The following is a 20647-nucleotide window of genomic DNA, read 5'->3' on the forward strand; positions in this document are numbered from 1 at the left end:
CTAAGAGAGCTATAAGCGTATCAAATAACTTGACGCCATTCGGTCTCGAACCCTCAGGGGTGTCTTCCTGTGAGAGCAGTATCATGAATTCGTCATTGTTCAAAACTCTAGTAAAAAACCCGAACTGAAAAAATTGTGTCAGCGCTCGCAATTTTCTAAACTTCGAACGAGTTGACAACTGGAAGGAAGTCAAGGAGGGTTTTTGCGATGAGAATTGTTTACCAGAGGTGACTGGGAGATTAGGCCAGGAACAGTACGTGCTGTGTAGACCTGTGTACTGCATTAGGACAGAAATCTCGAATGGTAGTATTTTTGAAAATGCTGTAAATAAGATGGCCCGGTTATTAATTAAACTACACCCTCCGTGAGGGTACACTGGGTTGCCTGTGGTACGTGCAGCCCCGGAGGTGGAGGGGGGGGGGGACTCCCATATGGAACACACGGGGATGCTAGTCGGAAATTTTAAATTTAACCCCTGAAGGAGACCATCTGGGCGTGGCTCAAGCTTTTTGTGACTCCTAAAGGAGACCAATCTGGGCGTGACTTAAGCAAATTTTGACCTTCGCGGCTTAAAATATTGGCGCTTTGCCCGAAACACCCTAAGCGAGACCAAAATCCAAAATTTACACCCCTAAGCGAGACGACGAGCATCCCCATCTGTTTCATATGGGAGTACTCCCCCGGGCTTGCAAAAACAAACCAAAAGGTAATTAACAGGTCCTCACACGTTCGTACGACGAAACAGATCCTTTTCTGAGGTTAAAAACCTGGCTACTGGCCTAACTCTTCTTCCTACTTTCCCAACCGCGAGAAAACCGCGGTAAATCAGCCATCGCCAAAAAATGTTTTTTTTTCTCAAAAAATATTTAAGTTAGGGGGAAAAAATACATCATTTTAAAGCTAAGAAAATAAGCTTTCCAACAGCATATAACTTATTTACAGAAAACTGAAACATTTTATAAAAGCGAAAGTTGAACGAAAAAATTTAAGAAAAATAACAGTAAAATATGTTTTCTAGGCAAAATTTGGTCATTTTAGCGTTGATTACGAATTTTTGGATGCAAAACTAATATTTTCTGCAATTTATCTGCCTTCTTGGACATAAATTCGACCGAAAACTGATAAGGCACGAATATTTTTAGATTTTTAGGAATAATAGATAACGTGGTTCAATGCGTAATGTGATAATGCGATAAAAGTGTCAAATTTGCGACCCATTGCTAACGGCAACGGAAGCGATCGCATTACGAATAATTAACCTCTGTTGCCAAAAACCACTCAAATAACCGGTCAGTGTAAAACGCAGACTGCAGACTGCAGACCTGCAGACTGCAGACTGTGGGTTAGTAAAATAATAATGAAAAAAAAGTTATAAGAGTGTTAGTAGCCGTTTGTACTTTCACACTGAAACCCCAACACAGCTCCCATCGCTTTGGTTGCCCCACCGCATGTTTTATCGAACTCTGTAAGAATTGAAGCTGTTTGAATCCTTGTTGTTGTTTGAAAAAGGACAGTTTCGTTAAGTGAGTTGCTTTTAGGCAAAGAAGTCACCACCCCGTAATTCATATACCCAAGATACCGGGTTTTTGTAAGTTTCTTTTTCTGTCAAGTGTGATAAAGTTTGACAATGAAATGAGCGAAGTCAAAACAAAGATCACAATCGCCCAACTCTTGTTTATGCAAAGTCAAAATTTACTCTCCAAGACGTGTACGACGTGATTTATCACCAGGTAATTCCATCATTTTGGAAATAGCAGCTACTTTATTATTCATCTGCGTCACAAGTTTTCACTGATTTTGGGGCTCATTTTGTTGAAACTCAAGCACGCTTCCAACAGGCCTGTGAACCCTTCCTGCTTACAGAGCAATACTAAAAAACTTCTCCCATATCACATTTGAACCTTAACCTCGAAAATTCAATACACAACATGATATTATAATTCACAAAGGCAGAAAATACCACAGAATCCTTTTCCAGCGAAAATTTTATTGAAACAAACAACATATTTGCTCTTAGAGGCGAAAACCTCTTCCTATTTGATTGCGTGCGTGAAGACAAGAAACTCAATTGTGTCAAATTACCATGTACTTCAGGTAAATACTGCTCACTTTGATTTTGTCTCGACGGGCGATAGATTGTTGTCGAAGTCCAGTACTCGTCGCTTTTGAGATTCATGCCTAGTTTATCCAACTGACTTTCCATTATTGAGCTCCATAAGGGTATATTTTGTTTAAGGATCCACTAAAACGCCATTCGCGTTGCATGACTTTCGACGCCATTGCAGGCTAAGTTAATGATTCTACTGTGTCCACCAGAGAAATCTACGCAGTTCCACTACCCTCTCGATCCTAAGAAAATACGCGCAGAAGGCTCTATACACAAAGACACCACTTACCAGGGGAGTGACAGGCAAGACTTTTACCGACACGGAAAAAAAAAAAAAAAAAAAAAAGAAAACAAACAAACTAAACGAAGACCTCGACTGGGTTTGCCTTATAAGGCAACCCAGTAATCAATGAAGAGATTTATTTATCAGTTGTGACTCGGTCTCACTCCAGTAATTGCACCTTATTCTAAAAATGGCTCTGATCATTGTTTCCGCTTTAGCTGCCGGCCGGAATGTCAGCAGTCGAACTGTCAAGATTCCTATTAGGGGCCTCCTTTTTCTTTGCAGATAATCTCACATGAGAAACGTCTAAATTTGAGCTCAAGAGTATAATCTAGGAGAAAGAATTGATTTATGAGTCAATCATGGTATGCACAAGTGATTCCTGCCACAGTTTAACTAGCACCTTTAAATTTAATTTCAGGCGTTGGGCCCTGTGCAATGATCTAAGTTTCCGTCGAGTGAATGATATTAATAAAACGACTAAAAGTATTTTAACATTTTTAATTTCTCGCTTAACTGCTGAATACCCCGCCACTCCAAAAGCGACCTTGGAAAAGTGTAGCTACACGGCTACGCAGTGGTCATTACCACCCCTCCCCCTAGAACATGTTAGTAAGGAAAGAAGGGGCTACGAGAAAACGCGACTACACGGCTACGCAGTGGTCTTTAACGAAATCGTGTGCTGAATATAGCACTCGTTTACTGATTAAGCCTAAGCGCTCGTTTCAGTGATTAGGCCTAAGCACAATTTAAGATTTCATTTCACGGTTCGGTTAACTACGCCTTTTAACGAGATCGTGTGAAGAAGGGTGGTTGTAGCCACCGCGTAGCAGCGTAGGAGGGGGACATGGGGGGGCCCTAAACACCGCAACACCGCAAAAAAAATTAACGAACACCGCATCACCGCAAGAAAAGTCGACGAAACACCGTCACCGCAACAATTATTTTTAGCTACATGATTTTAACGTCTACACTTGACATAACACGTTTATACCTATTTGTAAACAATTTTCCACAAAATAAACACAACAAAATGTACTCTTGTCAATGCATGCCTACGCGTCGATACTGTTGATACCAGTAAATCAGTTTTCTTGTACTTACTCGGAGAGGTCGTTTGTATGAAGTTCCATGAACATTACTGAGAAGTTGACCCGAAAAGCTGCCAAGAGATAAAACAACATTTCCAGAGTGTGGAGCGTCCTCTTAGTAACAAGTATTGTTACATCAATAAACTTCGGCGTTCAGTTCCTTTGATCTCTAGAGTATTTTGAAAGATTCATATTGCATTAAAGTTATATTACAACATTTTCAGACAGGACGAAGCTGAAAAACATTTCACTGTATAAGGCGATTATTGAATCGTATGGCTCTTCCAAAGCGTGACCTTGCGCCTAGAAGAAAGGTTGTGGACCTCCCGATTTCTCCTTGAAAGTAGCTTCCACTTTCGTCACTGGCTTCTACATCAGCCTCATCGCTGCTTTCATCGTATTCAGGCTCACTTCCGCTTTCCCCGATCGCTTGTTCTTCAGTTTGAGAGTCCTCTCCAGGTCCTTCACTTTCCTGTACATGTTCCTCATCTTGGTCAGCTTCTTCGAAGGTAATATTAATGGGCTGGTCAGACCTGATGCAGTGTCGCTGATAGATGTACTCGGGTAGAGTACCATGTTTTGCCATCGTCATCTCTTGGCGCACTGTTCGCTGTCGTACTGCAGCTCCACCTTTTCCTTCTTCGTAGAAAAAAGCTACGCAATCAATGATGCATTCCGCCTCGTCGTTTCCAGAATATCCACGATTAACCTCACTGACCTCGGCCATGGTTTCCACGTGTCTAAAGGACCTAAAGAAGGCTGAGCTCCTGGTGGCAGCAGTCACGTTACTTATCAAGTTACGTATTTATCAACGAAAACAGCTTCTCATTGGCAGCTTAAGGGTATTGAAGATTAACTCGGCAATTTTGGTCTGTATTTTATTACAAATTAAACACAATGGTACGTGCTTGTCATAAAATATCACGGATTAACGAAGTTTACGTGCTGAATTTAGGTCTGAGAAACATCAAACAAGAAATCACAGCACCGCAAATGATTTCATTTCACCGAACACCGTAGCTTGAGAAACACAAACATCGCACACCGTTGGGTTTGCGATCACCGCAACACCGCAAATTGAGATTTTATTCACCGCATCACCGCATTGAAAAAACCATCAACACCGCAACACCGCAAATCCCCATGTCCCCCTCGCGTAGCCACGTAGCCACTTCTTTCCTTACTAACATATTCTAGAGGAAAGGGTAGTAATGACCACTTCGTAGCGGCGTAGCCATCACTTTTCAAAATGCTTTTTGGAGTGGCGGGGTACTAAGCAGTTACTCCACCAAAGTTTGCCACCCAACCAAGGTGGCGTCAGAAACAGTGAAAAGGTCTATTTGAGCTGAAGAATATAATCTAGATGAAAGAATTGATTTGTGTGTCAATCGGTGTCTGCACCAGCGATTCCGGTCACAGTGTAAACAGCATTCAACAAAAAAACAAGCAGCTTTAATTTAATTTAATTTTTAACACGTACAGTGATTGCGTGCAGGGTGAAATAGAGACGAATCACTATCAAAACGGAAAAATAGTGTAAAATGTTCTGGAATTTTCAAATAAAATCGCGTGACTGATTCTTCAACTTTGCTATGGCAACTGTCATTCAAACATTACCAAATTTGGTAACGACATTTGATACTTCATTTGCTGCTCCGAAGAAAGGTGCAAGAGTTGCTGCTTGTTTCTGAATTAAGTGTTTTATTTCTCTAAGTTATGAAGAAGATGAAAAGGGAATCAAGGCCGGACTGATATACTATGAAAGCCTCGTAAACCTTTGGTAAGCGTTTTAAAACACTGTAAAGGAAAATACTTGATAGAATGACGATCTTCCGACATTTGGGCATGATCGGTTATTATATGCGGAAAGGAGCGATTGCAGAATACCCCTCCACAAAGAAGCTTTACTTTAGTTTTACTGCGCGAGCTGCAGTGCCGAAGTGAATGAAAGTGGTTAAAGTGGATTGAGTAGAATGGCTGGTGCCAAGTCGGCTTAAGTTTAAATTGAGTTGAGAAGAATGGCTGGTGCCGCAGTGCTGTGGTGCTTTTTTGAGACAATTTAAATAGCGCTTTGCACTAATGACGTCATGAAATTATAGACCCTCAGGTGACTCAGACAAGCAAAGTTCAGTCTGTAAGAGTCACAACGGAAATGAGGCATAGTATATTTGCTTCAAATTTGGTTTTAAGCAACGTCGACCATGTTCTTGGCTCTATTTTCGAGAGAGAACCAAAACACTACACAGTTGAGCAGCTAGAACGGTGTTTAATTAAAGTGTATGGGGTTGAAATTGACGAGCAAACGTGACAACCATTTTAAACGAGTGAGGTGCTGTATAAGGTCGCTCGTGTAAACAGTGAAAGTGACTGCCTGCCCCAGGGGAGGGGAGGGGGGGTACTCCCAGAAAAGTTGGGCAGGGGTGTGCGGCCCGCTTCCCAAAACCCTTACCCTATTTATGACCAAAATCAGCGATTTTCCATACCCTATTTATGATCTGACCAAAAATTTGATACCCTATTTATGACCTGACCCTTAAATCAATGCCCTTGTGCAGACCTGCCTTATAATAATATTATTATTATTTCCCTAGTTAAGACCAATGTTAAAGGCAATGTTTATCTGCTTTAATTAGGTAGGTTATAAGACTGCATGACAAAGTTTCGAGCTCATCCTTACATCCTTAGCATTGTCCTTTAAATAACTATTTTTTTCTTGATTTGACTCAGGGATGGCACTAGGATTTTTCAATCTGAGTCCTGGGACCCGTATGTTCGGCCAAATTGGGGTCCCAAGCATTTTTTGGGGGTCCCAAAATCTTGGTGACTCTCTGCGAGAAAAAGAGTATGTTTTAGATTACGAGAAAAAGAGAGTAACCAACTTGGAATTAATATTGACGCATATATGCATAGGACCGGCCGACAAAGGCTTTTTCTAGAGCCGTTACATTCATTCCTGGACAAGAACTCTGTTAATGAAAGAGCACCCTTCCCAAGGGTTTACGCATCACTGGTTTCCTACCTTAGGAGCAACGAACAGTGACGTCTTTTGCTATATATTTGCATTCAGTGACTTGCAGAGTACATTCCTCTGAAGAAGACCGCAGAAGGCGGTCGAAAATTTAGTTTTAACCTTTTTAGATGTTTTAAACCCCCTTCTTAGAACTTTAATTATGAGCACAGATCGCTCCAACAGTTTTACAAACAACAGAATATACTGACAAATCAAAGCAAGTTGTGTGAGTTATTTAAGTCAGTGCCTTGCGTCCTGGGACGCATTAAAATTTCGATGATGCATCTTTTGGATTTTATTTGCGTAAAAATGCACGATTTCTGCGTTAACGCGATCCCTGTGACTGTGATGCAATGTTCGGTTAATAAAATATTTCACTGTATTTACTCAGATTATTTACGGGCTGCTTCTTTATGGTGTGGTCTAGAATGATCGAAGTCTATGTCTGGTCAACTTCAGTTCAAAAACCCCGAGAGCCCGGCCCGTGACCAAAACGGGTGACAATCCGTTGCGGTACAGACACAGTTACAGTTTCCGCATAAACAGAAGAAATGCCTGATATTAGTGATAAAGCAGCTGCTTACCATCCTCACAAACCACAGACGCCCTAAGCTCAGTGTGGGCATGGCCGACAAAAATATAAGGATTTATATGGGAATCCTGATAAAAAGCTTAAAAAGATAATTATATGAAAAAATCCCAATTAAAAAGCCTAACCTTATTGCCTTTGTGGATAGCTTCCTTCATGTGTGGTTATTTTCTAGATCCGACGCGATTTGAGCCATTTTTCAATTTCTGGGTTGTCAACGGTTATAATAAAATCCCAAGGCCAGAGACTAAATTCTCAGGAGCCACCAATTTGAGTCAAACATTCCTGGATAAAATGTCTTCCCACGGTCACAATTCCACATCAGAATCAATTGACAAAGGTTGAACTTTCAGAACTCACCCCATCATCAACGCAATAGCAGTCCTGTAAGCAGCGCCAAGCGGTCAATACTGCAACAACACAGCTTTTGAAGGAGTTGCTTTATCACCAAAATGGCCATGGCTTCGACCATTGTTAACAAACTGAGCCGTACCGGGGTGGCAGATCGTAGTTTGCCAACCTCAAATTTCTTTATTCCCCTGTATCTCCTGACATGACTCCGTTGTCTCAGTCTTGTCATCCAATCACAGTCAAGCCTCCTTCGCATTCACAAACTTAAACATCTGGGGGGGGGGGGGGGGGGGGTACACCCTTATATGGGCTATATAGGTATGTGCGGCCCCAAAGGGTAGGGTTTCTCAGCTGTCTTGGTCATAAATAGGGCATCGATTTTGGCCATTTTAGCGGCCAAATCCTCACGTTGTGCTTGATGTTGTGTAGGGTCACTTAACAACAGCAGAATTTTTGTAAAGAAATGTGCGATACATAGCGGCCAACGACAACGACGTCAAATGCGCAGGTTCTATTTGCCATTTGGGACAACTTAAAGTCTGATCTTGGTGACCTGATGGAATCATTGAAGGACGCATCTATGAAGTTGTGTATCTATTCCGGTTTTCAAGTATATTTTCTTTGGTTGCATTGAAGTGTACATGTACATTGAAAAGGAAATGCATGACGAAAACTTTTCTGTGATTTCGAATGTACTTTAACATGAACATGTAATAATAATTTGTTGTTGAAACTGAGAAGTCAAGTTGATTTAAAAGCCACAAGAATTTTATCGCTGTCTCAAACGAAAAGTAAGTTAGCCTTACTAGTTAAAACAATAAACACGGGATGAAAATAAATACAAAAAACTGAAGGTGACGTAATAATGTCTTAAGTGCTGCTTTTCTATTGGAACACTGGTGCTCCCAGTATTTTATGCCCTTCTCCTAACATTTTCTGCTGTGCGCCTAGAAATATACACTCGGTAGCACAACTGCTCCCAAAGCCAAAAATAAACTTTGAGCCCTGATGATTTGAGCCATTTTTCAATTTCTGGATTGTCAACGGTTATAATAAAATCCCAAGGCCTGAGACAATTCTTAGGAGCCAACAGTTTGAGTCAAATATGATAAAATGTTCCCACAGTTACAATTCCACATCAGAATCAATTGACAAAGATTGAACTTTCATCTCAACCCATCATCAACGCAATAGCAGTCCTGTGAGCAATGTCAAGTGGTGAATATTGCAATAAAACAGCTTTCGAAGGAGGTACTTCGACCATTGATAACAAATTACAGTTAATACTATTGAGAAGTGTATTCCCAATGTTTGTAACTGGATGGCATCAAAGCGACTTTTCATCAACAACTCCAAAACCGAAATTTATGATCATCGGTTCTCGCAAACAATAATTATTGGCTAAGATTAGTGTGGACAGTGTCACAGTGGGTTATGCTATGATTAAACCCGTAACACCTCTACGAAATCTCGGTGTATGATTCGACCAGCACATGACAATGACCGATCACATTGGGAAAATATGTAGCAAAGCGTTCTACAGTCTCTATGACCTACGACAAATAAGAAAATGCTTGACGGATGAGGCCTGTAAGACCCTGCTGCACGCACTTATGACCTGTCATTTAGACTACTGTAATGCCTTACTGCATGATGTCTCACAATACCAATCGCAACGTCTACAGAGGGTTCTCAATGCAGCTGCTTGGTTGATATGCCGTTTACCAAAGTATTATCACATATCACCACTGCTTAAAGACCTTCACTGGCTACTGATAAAATATCGAGTTATCTTTAAGATCAAGTAGTGCTCTGCTAGTTTTCAAAGTTCTACATGGTCTAGCCCCCTCATAATTATTTGGAAAATCTGATAAGAGTGAAGCCAGAAGGATGTTACCACCTCAGAAACAAAGATCAGTTGTTGGTTCCAAAAACTAAATGCAAAACATTTGGAGACAGGGCTTTCTTCAAATCTGGACCCGTACTGTGGAACAGTTTACCTGACAATATTAGACAAATAACTACATGTAACATACAAAAGTTTAAAAAAGAACTTAAAACATTTTTATTTAGACTTGCCTATCAATGAGCATCAGTCATTTATATAAACATAAATACCTTTCAAATAGAAACACACAATTTTAAATTTACAAAACATGTTTCGGATGATCGACATTCATCGTCAGTTGTGAATACAAGTGAACCGCTAGTCGGTGTTATATACAGATAGCTAATAAAATGCATGAGTACTGATTAACCCGAACATCAAGTTAAGCAAGGACAGCCTCAAAGAGTTGTTCCTTGTTGCTACTGCCCAGACACATTTTCTATTCCAGGGGAAATATTACGATCAGATAGATGGCGTCGCCATGGGCTCCCCTTTGGCACCATTGCTTGCGAATCTTTTCATGGGCCATCATGAAAGAATCTGGCTACAACAATACGATGGTCCTGCAATTTATTTCTACCGTAGATATGTGGATGACACATTTTGCCTATTCAACAACGAAACGGATGCTTTGGAATTTTTTCATTATATCAGTGATAAACACCCTAACATTACATTCACCATGAAGACGGAGGTCAACCACAAACTACCGTTCTTAGATGTCCTCTTGGACAACAGTCACATCTGTTTTTCGCAAGAGCACTTACACAGGCCTTCTCACCAATTTTCTTAGTTTCTCACCTTTTCCCTACAAATTAGGGTTAATACGAACGCTCGTGGACAGGACATTTAAAATTAATAACACCTGGACCGGTTTCCACAACAACATTAAGGAGCTTGCCAACATTCTCGGAAAGAATCAATTTCCATCCAGTCTAGTGAACAGAACTGTTAAACAATACCTTAACAAATTCTTTGCCTCCCCCCTGCACGCTTCCGCAATAACCAACTCTAATGAAATTCGCACGCACTACTACAAATTACCTTTTGTTGGCCCTTTCTTGACTCACATTCAATGCAGAATCGAGAATTTAACACAACGCTATTGTAAAAACTTGGACATCAAGCTAGTGTTTGCCCCATACAAGATTAAGAACTTATTCAGTGCCAAAGATGCTATTTCCAAATTATCACGATCCCGTGTTGTTTATAAATTTTCTTGCGCAGGCTTTAGTGCCTGTTATGTCGGCGAAACAAACCGACATCTTGCTACACGTGTTCGTGAACATTTAACATCTGATAAGAACTCGCATATCTTTCAGCACATTAATGGGTCAGAAGCATGCAAATCTTTATGCTCAAAGGATTGTTTTTCAATCCTTGACACCGCCTCCACGCCTTTTCAACTAAAAATCAAGGAGGCCTTACACATAGGTTGGGAAAAACCGTCATTAAACAAGCAAGTTAATCATGTCAATTTAACACTTTCATTGTAATTTTCCTCGTCCAATACCCATTGTCTTCTCATCATTGTATTTTCTGTTACCTCACATTCACGTTGTTATTTAATCAGTACTCATGCATTTTATTAGCTATCTGTATATAACACGGACTAGCGGTTCACTTGTATTCACAACTGAAATTTAAAATTGTGTGTTTCTATTTGAAAGTTATTTCTTGTCTGCTATTAGTTCGAAAGTTTGGAAATATAAATACCCCAAAAATGACATTTTACATTTTACTTAGACTAAGCTATATATTTTTAATTATCTAGATTAGCTTTCAGGTAATGTAATTTTATTGTAATATAATTTTAGTATAATTTTAATTATTTTACTTTAACCAATAGTGAAGGCGCTATATAAATGCATTATTATTATTATTATTATTATTATTATTATTATTATTATTATTATTATTATTATTATTATTCTATCTCCTATAACTTTATGCCAATTTACAACACAATAGCGGAGCCCATTCCTTGGGCCTAGGGCTAAATTGAGGTAGAAGTCTATCCTACTTGATAGAGAGTGTCTTTCTTACATGTAGGATGCGAGATGTTCCTAGCAGTGCAATCTTCTGTAGTTCACTAATTTTGATGTTACTGTACCTGGTATTTGTTTGGTGTATTTCTCCAAGCCCTTTTTTATTAGTCCCAGCGCTCCAATTATTATTATTATTATTATTATTATTATTATTATTATTAGTATTATTATTAAATTGAGCCGTACCTGAGTGGCAGACCGTAGTTTGTCAACCGCAAATTTCTTTATTCCCCTGGGTCTCCCGACATGACTCGATTTTCTCAGTTGTGTCATCCAATCACAGTCAAGCCTCCTTTGTGTTAACAAACTTAAAAAACACATTCACAAAGCCGGTAAGCGTTGAAAGATGGGAGAATGAAAGCTGTAGTGAAAAAACGTTTGCGCATTAATGCCGTTTTTATTAGTTAATAGGACTTTGCACGTAGTAGGCTTTTTGCAATCTTAACTGTTTTTATCAAGCCTTCAAGGAATTAACATTAATTATGCAAAGGAAAATGTTTCCTGTAGTTTATAGTTTTTCTCAGATGCTAATAATTAAATTTCACTGGCTTCAGTAAGTCCAGCCACAAAATATTCAAAGCACAATATCCTATGAGAACAAAGTGTATTTGTATTTGCATGTTAATTCCTTGAAAGCTTGAGTCAATGCAGTCATTTTGGGAGACCCAGGGGAATAAAGAAATTTGCGGTTGACAAACTGCGGTCTGCCACCCCGGTAAGGCTCATTTTGTTATCAACGGTCGAAGCCGTGGCCACTTTGGTGATAAAGCACCTCCTTCAAAAGCTGTTTTGTTGCATTATTTGCTGCCTGAGGTTGCTTGCTGGCCTGCTATTGTGTTGACGATGATCTATGTCAATTGTTTCTGATGTGGAATTGTGACCATGGGAACATTTTATCCAGGAATATTTGACTCAAATTGGTGGATCCTGAGAATTTAGTCTCTGGCCTTGGGATTTTATGATAACCGTTAACAACCCAGAAATTTGAAAAATGGCTCAAATCGTGTCAGATCTGGAAAATAACCACACATGAAGGAAGCTATCCACAATGGCAATAAGGTTAGGCTTTTTAATTGAGACTTTTTTCATGCAATTATCTTTTTAAGCTTTTTATCAGGATTCCCATACAAATCCTTGTATTTTTGTCGGCTATGCTCACACTGAGCTTGGGGGCCACCTGTGCACAAACATAAAAGCCAATTTGAAAGAGATTGACTGTTTTGAAATGCTTATTTTCCTGAACATTGAAGATCGATTGAAGAGTACACACCATTTTGTTTGCAAGATGAAACATGCTACGCAGTTTCCACGCATAAAATTTGGCAATGAGCTTGGACACTAGAACCTGTGTTATAAATTACAGATACCCTGGGGTCGAAATTTTGGGACAACATATTTGAAAATTTAGGTGCAAGTTATAGTCGCAAATGAAATTGTATTATTCGTAATCGTAGGAAAAATAGGAGCCTGCAATACATAATTATTTGTAGAAAATCACTGAAAATGGTCGATGATCAAGGAATGGATTGCTATTATGCGCCATATCTCCAAATTGAAACAAAATAATTTTTTAAATTGCCTTATTTATTTGGGCAAAAGTTGCGGCAAAATGCCAAATGCTAACCCTTTTATTTCAACGGTGAAAGCTGGTCGCAAATTGCCGACTCCTCCATATATTTTAATCACAAAGGGAAAAAATTCAGTTGCAAATGTGACTGCATTGGTCGTTGAATTTCAAGTCCTAATTTACCATAAGCATATAATTGGACAGGCCTAATTATTAGTTTTATAAATTGTTTCAATTTCCATATAATCCGGTGTAATTTTCGCATAATCAACGCATGTTTACACATAATATGGCCAAGAATTTCTAATCTTTTATTTTTTTCCACATCCTTTCAGAAGCCCAGCCTATTCTACTCCGTCGATAGATTGGCAGTGTACAGTTATTTTATCTATTTTCTAAATGATTATTGCAATTATTTATTTTTGTATATTTATCATTTGCAATTAATTATTATTTATTTACATCTTTATGATACCTATGGTTTTGAGGATATTAAAGACAGATGGAGATGTAGAGGCCTAATCACTGAACTGAGCACATATGCTTAATCAGTAATCAAGTGCCATATTCTAAACTGTAGGCAACCGATTTCCAAGACTGTGGCACTGTGGGAGCAGTCAATTTCTTAGTTCACTTTGGCATAGTGAATGAAAAGGTCAGTGAATCAACACCACGACTGCGGCACTGTGACAACGGTGTTTTTAGGGTCCATTTCTTGTTGCCGGGTATTTTGCAATCTACCCGGTGTATATAATAAGGGTTGCAAACATGTTTAGGAGTCAAAAATAAAGAACACGAATCGAACAATAAAGCCTTACCTTGTCTTCTTAATACCTGATCAAATTACCTTATTGGTGTTTTTGTGGCATACTTTGGCCATTTCAGCGTGATTCCAGTGGGTTGCAGGTTCATCTCCCTATGCCTGGGCTACTTGTGGCTCGAGGCTTCACCCCTCACATATCGCATTCTCACGGCGGATTTTAGAAGAAAAGAGACTGCTCACAGTCTATCTCTATATTTATTTTCGACTCCTAAAAATGTTTGCAAATTCCCTTACAAACCCTTACAATGTACGCCCTTGGTGTAACTGATCGTGACACTCAAATAGGCTGTTTTCAAGTTCATGTCTGCCTCCTTCAAAGTGAGTGTAAATGCAAAGTTTTTGTGATTTTCAGTTCTAATTTAGGTATGAATGAAAACTAATTTTTATAAGGAAAACTTTGCACTTAAGACTTGCTTTAAACAGGAGGCTGACATGAACTCGGAAATGGCATATTGCAACATTGGCTTAGGTCACCCGCGGCTCTTTTTGCTTGAAATACTAAGAGCAGTACCTGAAACACTACCAGTGGCATTGTTTACTATCTAATACTAATGTGTATGGAATGAAAACCTCTTAATGGGATCACAGACCTTTGCAGTAAAATAAATGATCTATTTTACATTATGGATGCCCACCCTCCAAATAAATGTTCAGAATACTGTAAGGTTTGTATCAGACGACCCTCTCTTATAAATGCCCTCAGTTTAATAGACCACCACCCGATGAAATTACTACAAAATATGAGGAAATAGAGAAATGAAGTGCATGTGTTTAATCTGCCAATTTATTTTGTTGTTTGCTTGATCAACAAGGGTTGACAGATTGTATTTTGTTCAATGTTGAGTTCAAATTGAAATACCGGTAAGGGTATTGATCTCGAGTCAAAGACTGCCCTGACGTAGTAATGGATGGACTGGATAGTCTGCTATTTATAAACTCTCTTTAAAGTGCCCCTGTGATTAAAAAAAAAAAACACTTTTTTTTTATTCCCCCCCGCCCCCCCCCCCCCCCCCCTCCCCCATGCATGACATAGCTTGAGTTGACTGTAAATGCTCTGGGCATCTATCATGTCAGTACAGCATGTATATAGTATATTCCTTGAGTTACTAATGCTCCTTCTTTGGGGCAACCAGTGATGGGTTTACAATAATTTTATTTGCCTGTAAGGTCTGGAAGTAGCAAAAGCTGCAATAGATTTTGGCATAAGCCATAAGGGATGTCAAATCCAGACTACGTCATTTTAAATGCTGTCTATTGTAGTCAACATCATCAGCAATAATTATGTTTACAAATAAACCAGGCATGGGGTTGGTTGAAAATTAACTCGGTCAAAGAAGATGGCCCAAACAATGCAAAGTAAAGAAGTTCCAAATACCTACTGTAGATTGTGCTGTACTAATCTGAAGCAAAATCTTGGCAAATTCAAAACAACTTCCCACTCCTTCATGGTGAATTTATTATTAACAATCAACTGAAGCATTTAATTTTTTTAAATCGTTTATAATCAGGAAGCAATGGTTAAAATGTTTTTGTTTAGATTATTATATTATACTAGATCAAAATCACTGAAGTAGTAAATTTTGTCAAAATTGAGATTGTTCCTTTCTCACCACATGACTGGAAAGAAATTGTTATGATCAAAAAAATGTGCTCTGTGGGAGCCTACAAGTGCTTTCTTGAGAAACTGCAAAGATGGAATTACAAGTGAGAATTTCATAATAATAAAAGAGTGAAAAAGGTTTTTTCCACTAAAAATTATCTTTTGATTTGCCAACAAAAGAAAGTCTTGTCCACAAAACTTAACCCAGAATTCCAAAACCAAAGAATTCAAGATCATGACCTAACTGATCATACAGAAGGTGGTGAAGAATTTAGCTGTCATTTCTAGAAATGTTAGGTTGCGCAAAGGTTATGGAACAGATTCAACCTTTTTACAGATAAAACCTCACAGTGGTGCAGCTCAAAGGCAGCATGGTCCAACAGCAGGAAAATAACTAATTTTCTAGATGAAAGAAGTCCATAATTGTGAACTCACATTAGTAAGGGAGACTTACCCATTAACCACTGTTGTAAGCACTTTTGAGTCTTAAAACAAGAAACATCAAAAGAGAAGGCAATGCAAGAGCATGTATGTACTCCGACAGTGATAATTAAGTTCATTACGTCCATGCAGTTTCATTCAGGTGGCGACTTAATGGCCCTGTTTTCAAAAGGTGTTATAATTGTTTGAAGTCACTTGAATACAGGTGAATGAAGAAATAATCCATGATAATTATTGTCAAAACCCATATGTGTGTTATAATAATTATTTTAAGTAGAATTTTTCTTCTTTAAGGCATTGATAATTTGGTTGCCCATGTTCATCCTTCAAATTAGTACTTGACTTGTTTCTCAGTGACATTGGAGTTTTGAAACGTTCCGCAGTTGTTAAATGCACTTTTTATTTTTTTCTGCATCAGGAAAACTTAATAATTTCCCTGCAGGCAGAGTATAGAGATATTGGTTTACGCAAGGTGGATGTATCATATTGCCTCCTAGCTACATGTAGCAAATGAGAATTTTCCATCTGCTGGTCTAATCAGAGCTAAAACTTCTCCTCCAGGCAGTGCATTTGAATTGGAGAGGATTTAGAACACCTGTCCACTTTAAAGCTGCATTACTGTGGGCCACCATGGTCCCATAGTGGTGGGAAAAGTACCACTGTGGTCCACATTTCTGCATTCAAGTAGTTTAATACATGTATGCATGATTACTCAATGTTGATTAGGAGTTATAAATGACTGTCACCTCCATCCCACAGTCACACCCGTAGTTGAGTATGAGAATTGATTTACAGTGTCTCAAACCCTTAACTTAAAGCTAAAGATTTTAAATATGCCTTTATCGCACCTCAACGAGCTATTACATTTTAATCTTTTAAGTGCATGCTTCAAGGCTTAAAGACCATAAACGACAGTGAATTTCAGTAAGTGTAAATCAATGAACAAAATGTTAATGATATATGAAATGAACCATGTACTGAACTGGGGATATGAAATCAAGTAATGCTATGATCATCTCAGTTATGGACGCAATTTTAGCAATTCGATCGATCGATTTGTTCAGCACTTACTCGTCTTTACGAATTTGGCTGGCCGTGAATGCGTCTCGTAGCGATCTGCGATCCACTTGTTGAAATCATTCCTGTCGTACATAGTCTTTTGTAGTTGTTCGGCTTCGATGCCAGTAGTCTCTGATAATTTAGCCCAGAAATTCACATTTTTGCCTCCTCGTCGGATTGTACGGGCTGGTTCACAGTAGACCAGCTGTTTCTGCAAAGCGTTGTTCGGCATGCGGGTCACGTGAGCAACGTATTTGAGATGAAATTTATCGGCGAAGTCACCGATGGGAGTAGCTCCGCAGATTTTTCTCAGCTTCTCATTCGTGATTTTGTATCCCCAGTCCCATTGCTCTTTCAGCTCAGGATTTTCAGCTTCGTGTTTCAACCGTTCAGCTTTCTGTTTTTTAGTTTCTCGGGGTGGTGCTTTTTTGCGCTGGAAACCACCTTTGACCATTTTTCGAAGATATTGGTGCCAAATTGATTCTAACTTAGCGTGCTCAGCAGAGCTGAGGAGGTCAGTTTGCGCAGCGTAGAGGAGGCGTGCGCGGACGGTTGATTCTAAAATTTTTACTCGTATCCAGAGGTTGATTTCACGATCGCAGAGGATGTGTTTTATCTCAGTCCATTTTGACCATGCAGAGGAAATTTGCTCAGCGAGGGGTGGATTTTTCGCGGTGTTGTTCAGCCAGTAGCCTAGGTAGCGCAAGTTGCGCACGTTCTCGACTGCGAAGCCATTTAGCGTGATGATTGACTCTTGAGCGAGTTCTTCTTCGTCAGCGTTGAAAATCATCGTCTGGGTCTTATCTTCAGCGATTTTCAGGCCGAAGCGGGTGAAAAACGGAGTATATCGCGTCGACGCTGAGCTGAAGGGACGACGCTGAGCGACAAAATAAGACTATATCATCAGCGTATAAAATTAGCTTAACTTTTCGCTTACCAGATGGAGGAGCTATGGCGCGCTGGTTGCGGTCGGTGCTGCGCATGTTTATTCGATACTCGATTTCGATTCCACAGTCATCGGTGATCTTTTCAATCTCGTGGAGTGCTACGCGGAGGACCGTGTCCATAAAGATGTTGAAGATGCAGGGGGACTCTTGTGCACCTTGGTGTACCCCGACTTTGATGTCGAAAGCATCAGTTTTTTTGGTACCAGAGATGTACCCCGTCGTATTTTCGTAGTTTTTCTCGAGGATATCGATTAGCTTATTGGCACCAGTGCGGAGACGAAGGATTTTGTACAGTAATTGTGTAGAGAAGCCTGAAAAATTCAGGACTTCCGTACTGCGTGAACTGGTGAACTCGTGATACCGGTGCGATGCTCTAACCAACTGAGCTATGAAGCCACTGATGTTGGGAGCTGGTCATTTGTGGGTTGTAATTTTCCTGTGAGGAATGAAAGTATTATTGTAAAGCAACTTTGTACACATTAGGCATGCAGTGTTGTTGCAGTGTCCCAAACCCTTGACTGAAGAGTAACCATCTAAAATACACCCTTGTCACATAAATGACTGACTGCATGAGTGCGGGAAGTCCTGCAGTGCCAAACAAGTAGACTAGTTTGGGAAGTGTCATTGTATAAATTAGATGGCTGCAGGACTGCGTTGGCAGACCGCAGGACTTTGTAGAAAAGTGGACAGGTATTTTGGAATCTAGCATTTGAATTCTTGGATTTTCCTCTGTCCAAGCTTAATTCGAACCCCCTAAGCTTATTAAATAATTAGAACGCACAAATGACTATCTCCCAACGTCACAGAGATTAAACTGCAAATTGATCAAAACTTTTTATCCAATAATGAAATGCCAGGTTATCACTTCACCTTTCAACCAAGCCTTTCAAATGCTGGAGGAGTTGGTTTTTACATTAAGCAAGAACTATCATTTACAAATAGGCCAGAACTTACTGTATCAACAAATGACCTTGAGGCATTATGGGTAGAAATGCAAAATGGATCTTAACAAAACGTATCTGTGGCATAATATACACTAATAATAATACAGGCATCCTAATTCCAAGACCCAAAAGTTCATGGATAATCTTAACTCAACAGTTGAAAAGATTCACAGGGAGAATAAATACTGTATTATCTTAGGAGATTTTAATTTGGATCTCCTCAAATCAGAATCACACCCTGATACAGATAACTTTTTGAATCTCTTAGGCTCCTTCAGTTTTCTGCTTCATATTCTGCAACCTACTCGTATCACTGATCACTCTGAAACACGTATTGACAATATATTTTTTAATTCTCTGGAACATCTCACCTTAAGTGGAAATATCAATTGTCTACGATCTTACTGACCATCTACCCAACTTCCTTATTGTGAATAAATAATATTCTTCTCTTCCTAATGATGCTAATGTCTTTAAAAGAGACTCCTCTAATTTGAATGAATCTGCCTTAAGTCAAGACATCCAGCCAATTGAGTTGTGAAGATTTGTTGAATGCCACTTCTGATCCTAATGTAATGTTTAATTCTTTTTATACAAAAGTCTCAGAAATTATTGATTTTCACGCCCCAATCAAACAACTTTCTAAATGTGAATTAAAAATGAATTCCAAACCATGGGTCACTACTGATGTAAGGCATTCAATTGATGTCAAAAACAATATCTACAAGAAGTACTTGAAAACAATATCTACTTATTCCACAAAATTTAAACTCTACAGGAATAAACTTAATCAATTACCGAAACTGAGTAAAAATAAATATTGTTATTATACTAATTACTTTCAGGCAAATATTTCCAACTCTAAGAGAGTATAAAAAGTAAAGTCTGTAGCCAAGTGGCCCATCAGAGCCGGAGCTTATCCCAGTTTCTGTGGGATGAAGCGACTAGGAGTATTTTTACTCCCCCCTGGATGGGATGCCAGTCCATCCAGGGTTACCCCCAGCATTTCGCTGGCACCCATTTATACACCTGGGTGGAGAGAGGCACCGTGGGAGTTAAGTGTCTTGCCCAAGAACACAATGTGCCCGGCCAGGACCCGAACCCGGGCCACTTGATCCGGAGTTGAGCACACTAACCATGAGGCCACCATGCCTCCCTAAGAAAGTATGGATTTAGGGATAAAGCAACTTGTAAACCTTAAACGAAGGTCTGACTGTACTCCCACTAAATTAGTTGTCAGAGTGGTGAGTGATGTTGAAGTAACTGATCCTAAGTTAATGGCAGATTCTTTTAACAATTTTTTTTCTAATGTTAAGAAGTTGACAAAAAATATTCCCAAAGTAAATAAATCCCCTCTTGAGTATCTTACATTCCCATCCCATGATAGGTTCTTTCTCTTCCCTATGACCAAGGTAACAATAGCAACAAGTGTACCGGACCTTACAGCATACCAATTGACATTCTGAAATCTACTAAACATGCTATATCAAAACAAGGTTGCTGCCTAAGGAAATTTTCGGGGAGCCCTTCGGGCTTCCAACATTAAAAGTTAGTAGCCAAGGTCATTTTTTCAAGAGCCCAGAATTAATTAATTCCAGCTGGGATCATATTTACAAGAAAGTGAGGATGAATCAGGGCGCCCGTTCGGGCTACTCGTTCAGAAATTTGGTCGCCCGCGCTCGCAAATAAGGTGCCCTAGGCGACCGGGCGACAGTTAGGCAGCAACCTTGCAAAACCTTTAGAAATTATAATTATTTAATGCCTCTTTTTCTACTGGAATTGTTCCAAGTGATCTTAAAGTAGCTTAAGTTATTTCTGTTTTCAAAAAGGGTCTACAAACTACCCTAAATAATTCTTATCATCCCATCTCTCTTTCAATTTTTAATAAGCTGCTGGAAA

The 20647-nt window shown here is 39.3% G+C and overlaps 3 protein-coding genes across 4 annotated transcripts in view; 2 read left to right on the plus strand and 1 right to left on the minus strand.

Moving 5' to 3' along the window:
• Window positions 1-20647, plus strand: part of LOC138022475 (dehydrogenase/reductase SDR family member 1-like) — an 85109-nt gene that overhangs the window by 26690 nt on the left and 37772 nt on the right. The gene's annotated exons all lie outside the window — the stretch shown is intronic.
• LOC138022477 (uncharacterized) lies at window positions 866-19505 on the minus strand. Of its 2 annotated transcripts, none has more exons than XR_011126579.1 (2): window positions 3495-4154; window positions 866-2721 (listed from the first exon to the last, which is right to left on the minus strand). XR_011126579.1 is itself a non-coding variant. In XM_068869622.1 (2 exons), the coding sequence occupies exons 1-2, from the start codon at window positions 17645-17647 to the stop codon at window positions 2651-2653; spliced, it is 849 nt and encodes a 282-aa protein (XP_068725723.1). In that variant the 5' UTR covers window positions 17648-19505; the 3' UTR covers window positions 866-2650. The 2 variants fall into 2 exon arrangements, 1 of the variants encoding a protein (XP_068725723.1); XM_068869622.1 differs by lacking the exon at window positions 3495-4154 and adding an exon at window positions 16870-19505.
• Window positions 5123-20647, plus strand: part of LOC138022473 (nucleotide-binding oligomerization domain-containing protein 2-like) — a 45479-nt gene continuing 29954 nt past the window's right edge. The window contains exons 1-2 of the mRNA XM_068869616.1: window positions 5123-5261; window positions 13515-13589. The gene's annotated coding sequence lies outside the window, so the exon portion shown is untranslated. The remainder of the gene's footprint in view (window positions 5262-13514; window positions 13590-20647) is intronic.

This window comes from Montipora capricornis, chromosome 10 (genome assembly GCF_036669925.1).
Source record: "Montipora capricornis isolate CH-2021 chromosome 10, ASM3666992v2, whole genome shotgun sequence".
NCBI lineage: Eukaryota > Metazoa > Cnidaria > Anthozoa > Scleractinia > Acroporidae > Montipora > Montipora capricornis.

Coding starts and splice junctions, on each gene's coding strand:
- LOC138022477 (XM_068869622.1), bottom strand. CDS start 17,647: ATGATTTTCAACGCTGACGAAGAAGAACTCGCTCAAGAGTCAATCATC. Junction 2,722..16,869: donor AGCCAAATTCGTAAAGACGA/GTAAGTGCTGAA, acceptor TCTTTCTCCTAG/ATTATACTCTTGAGCTCAAA.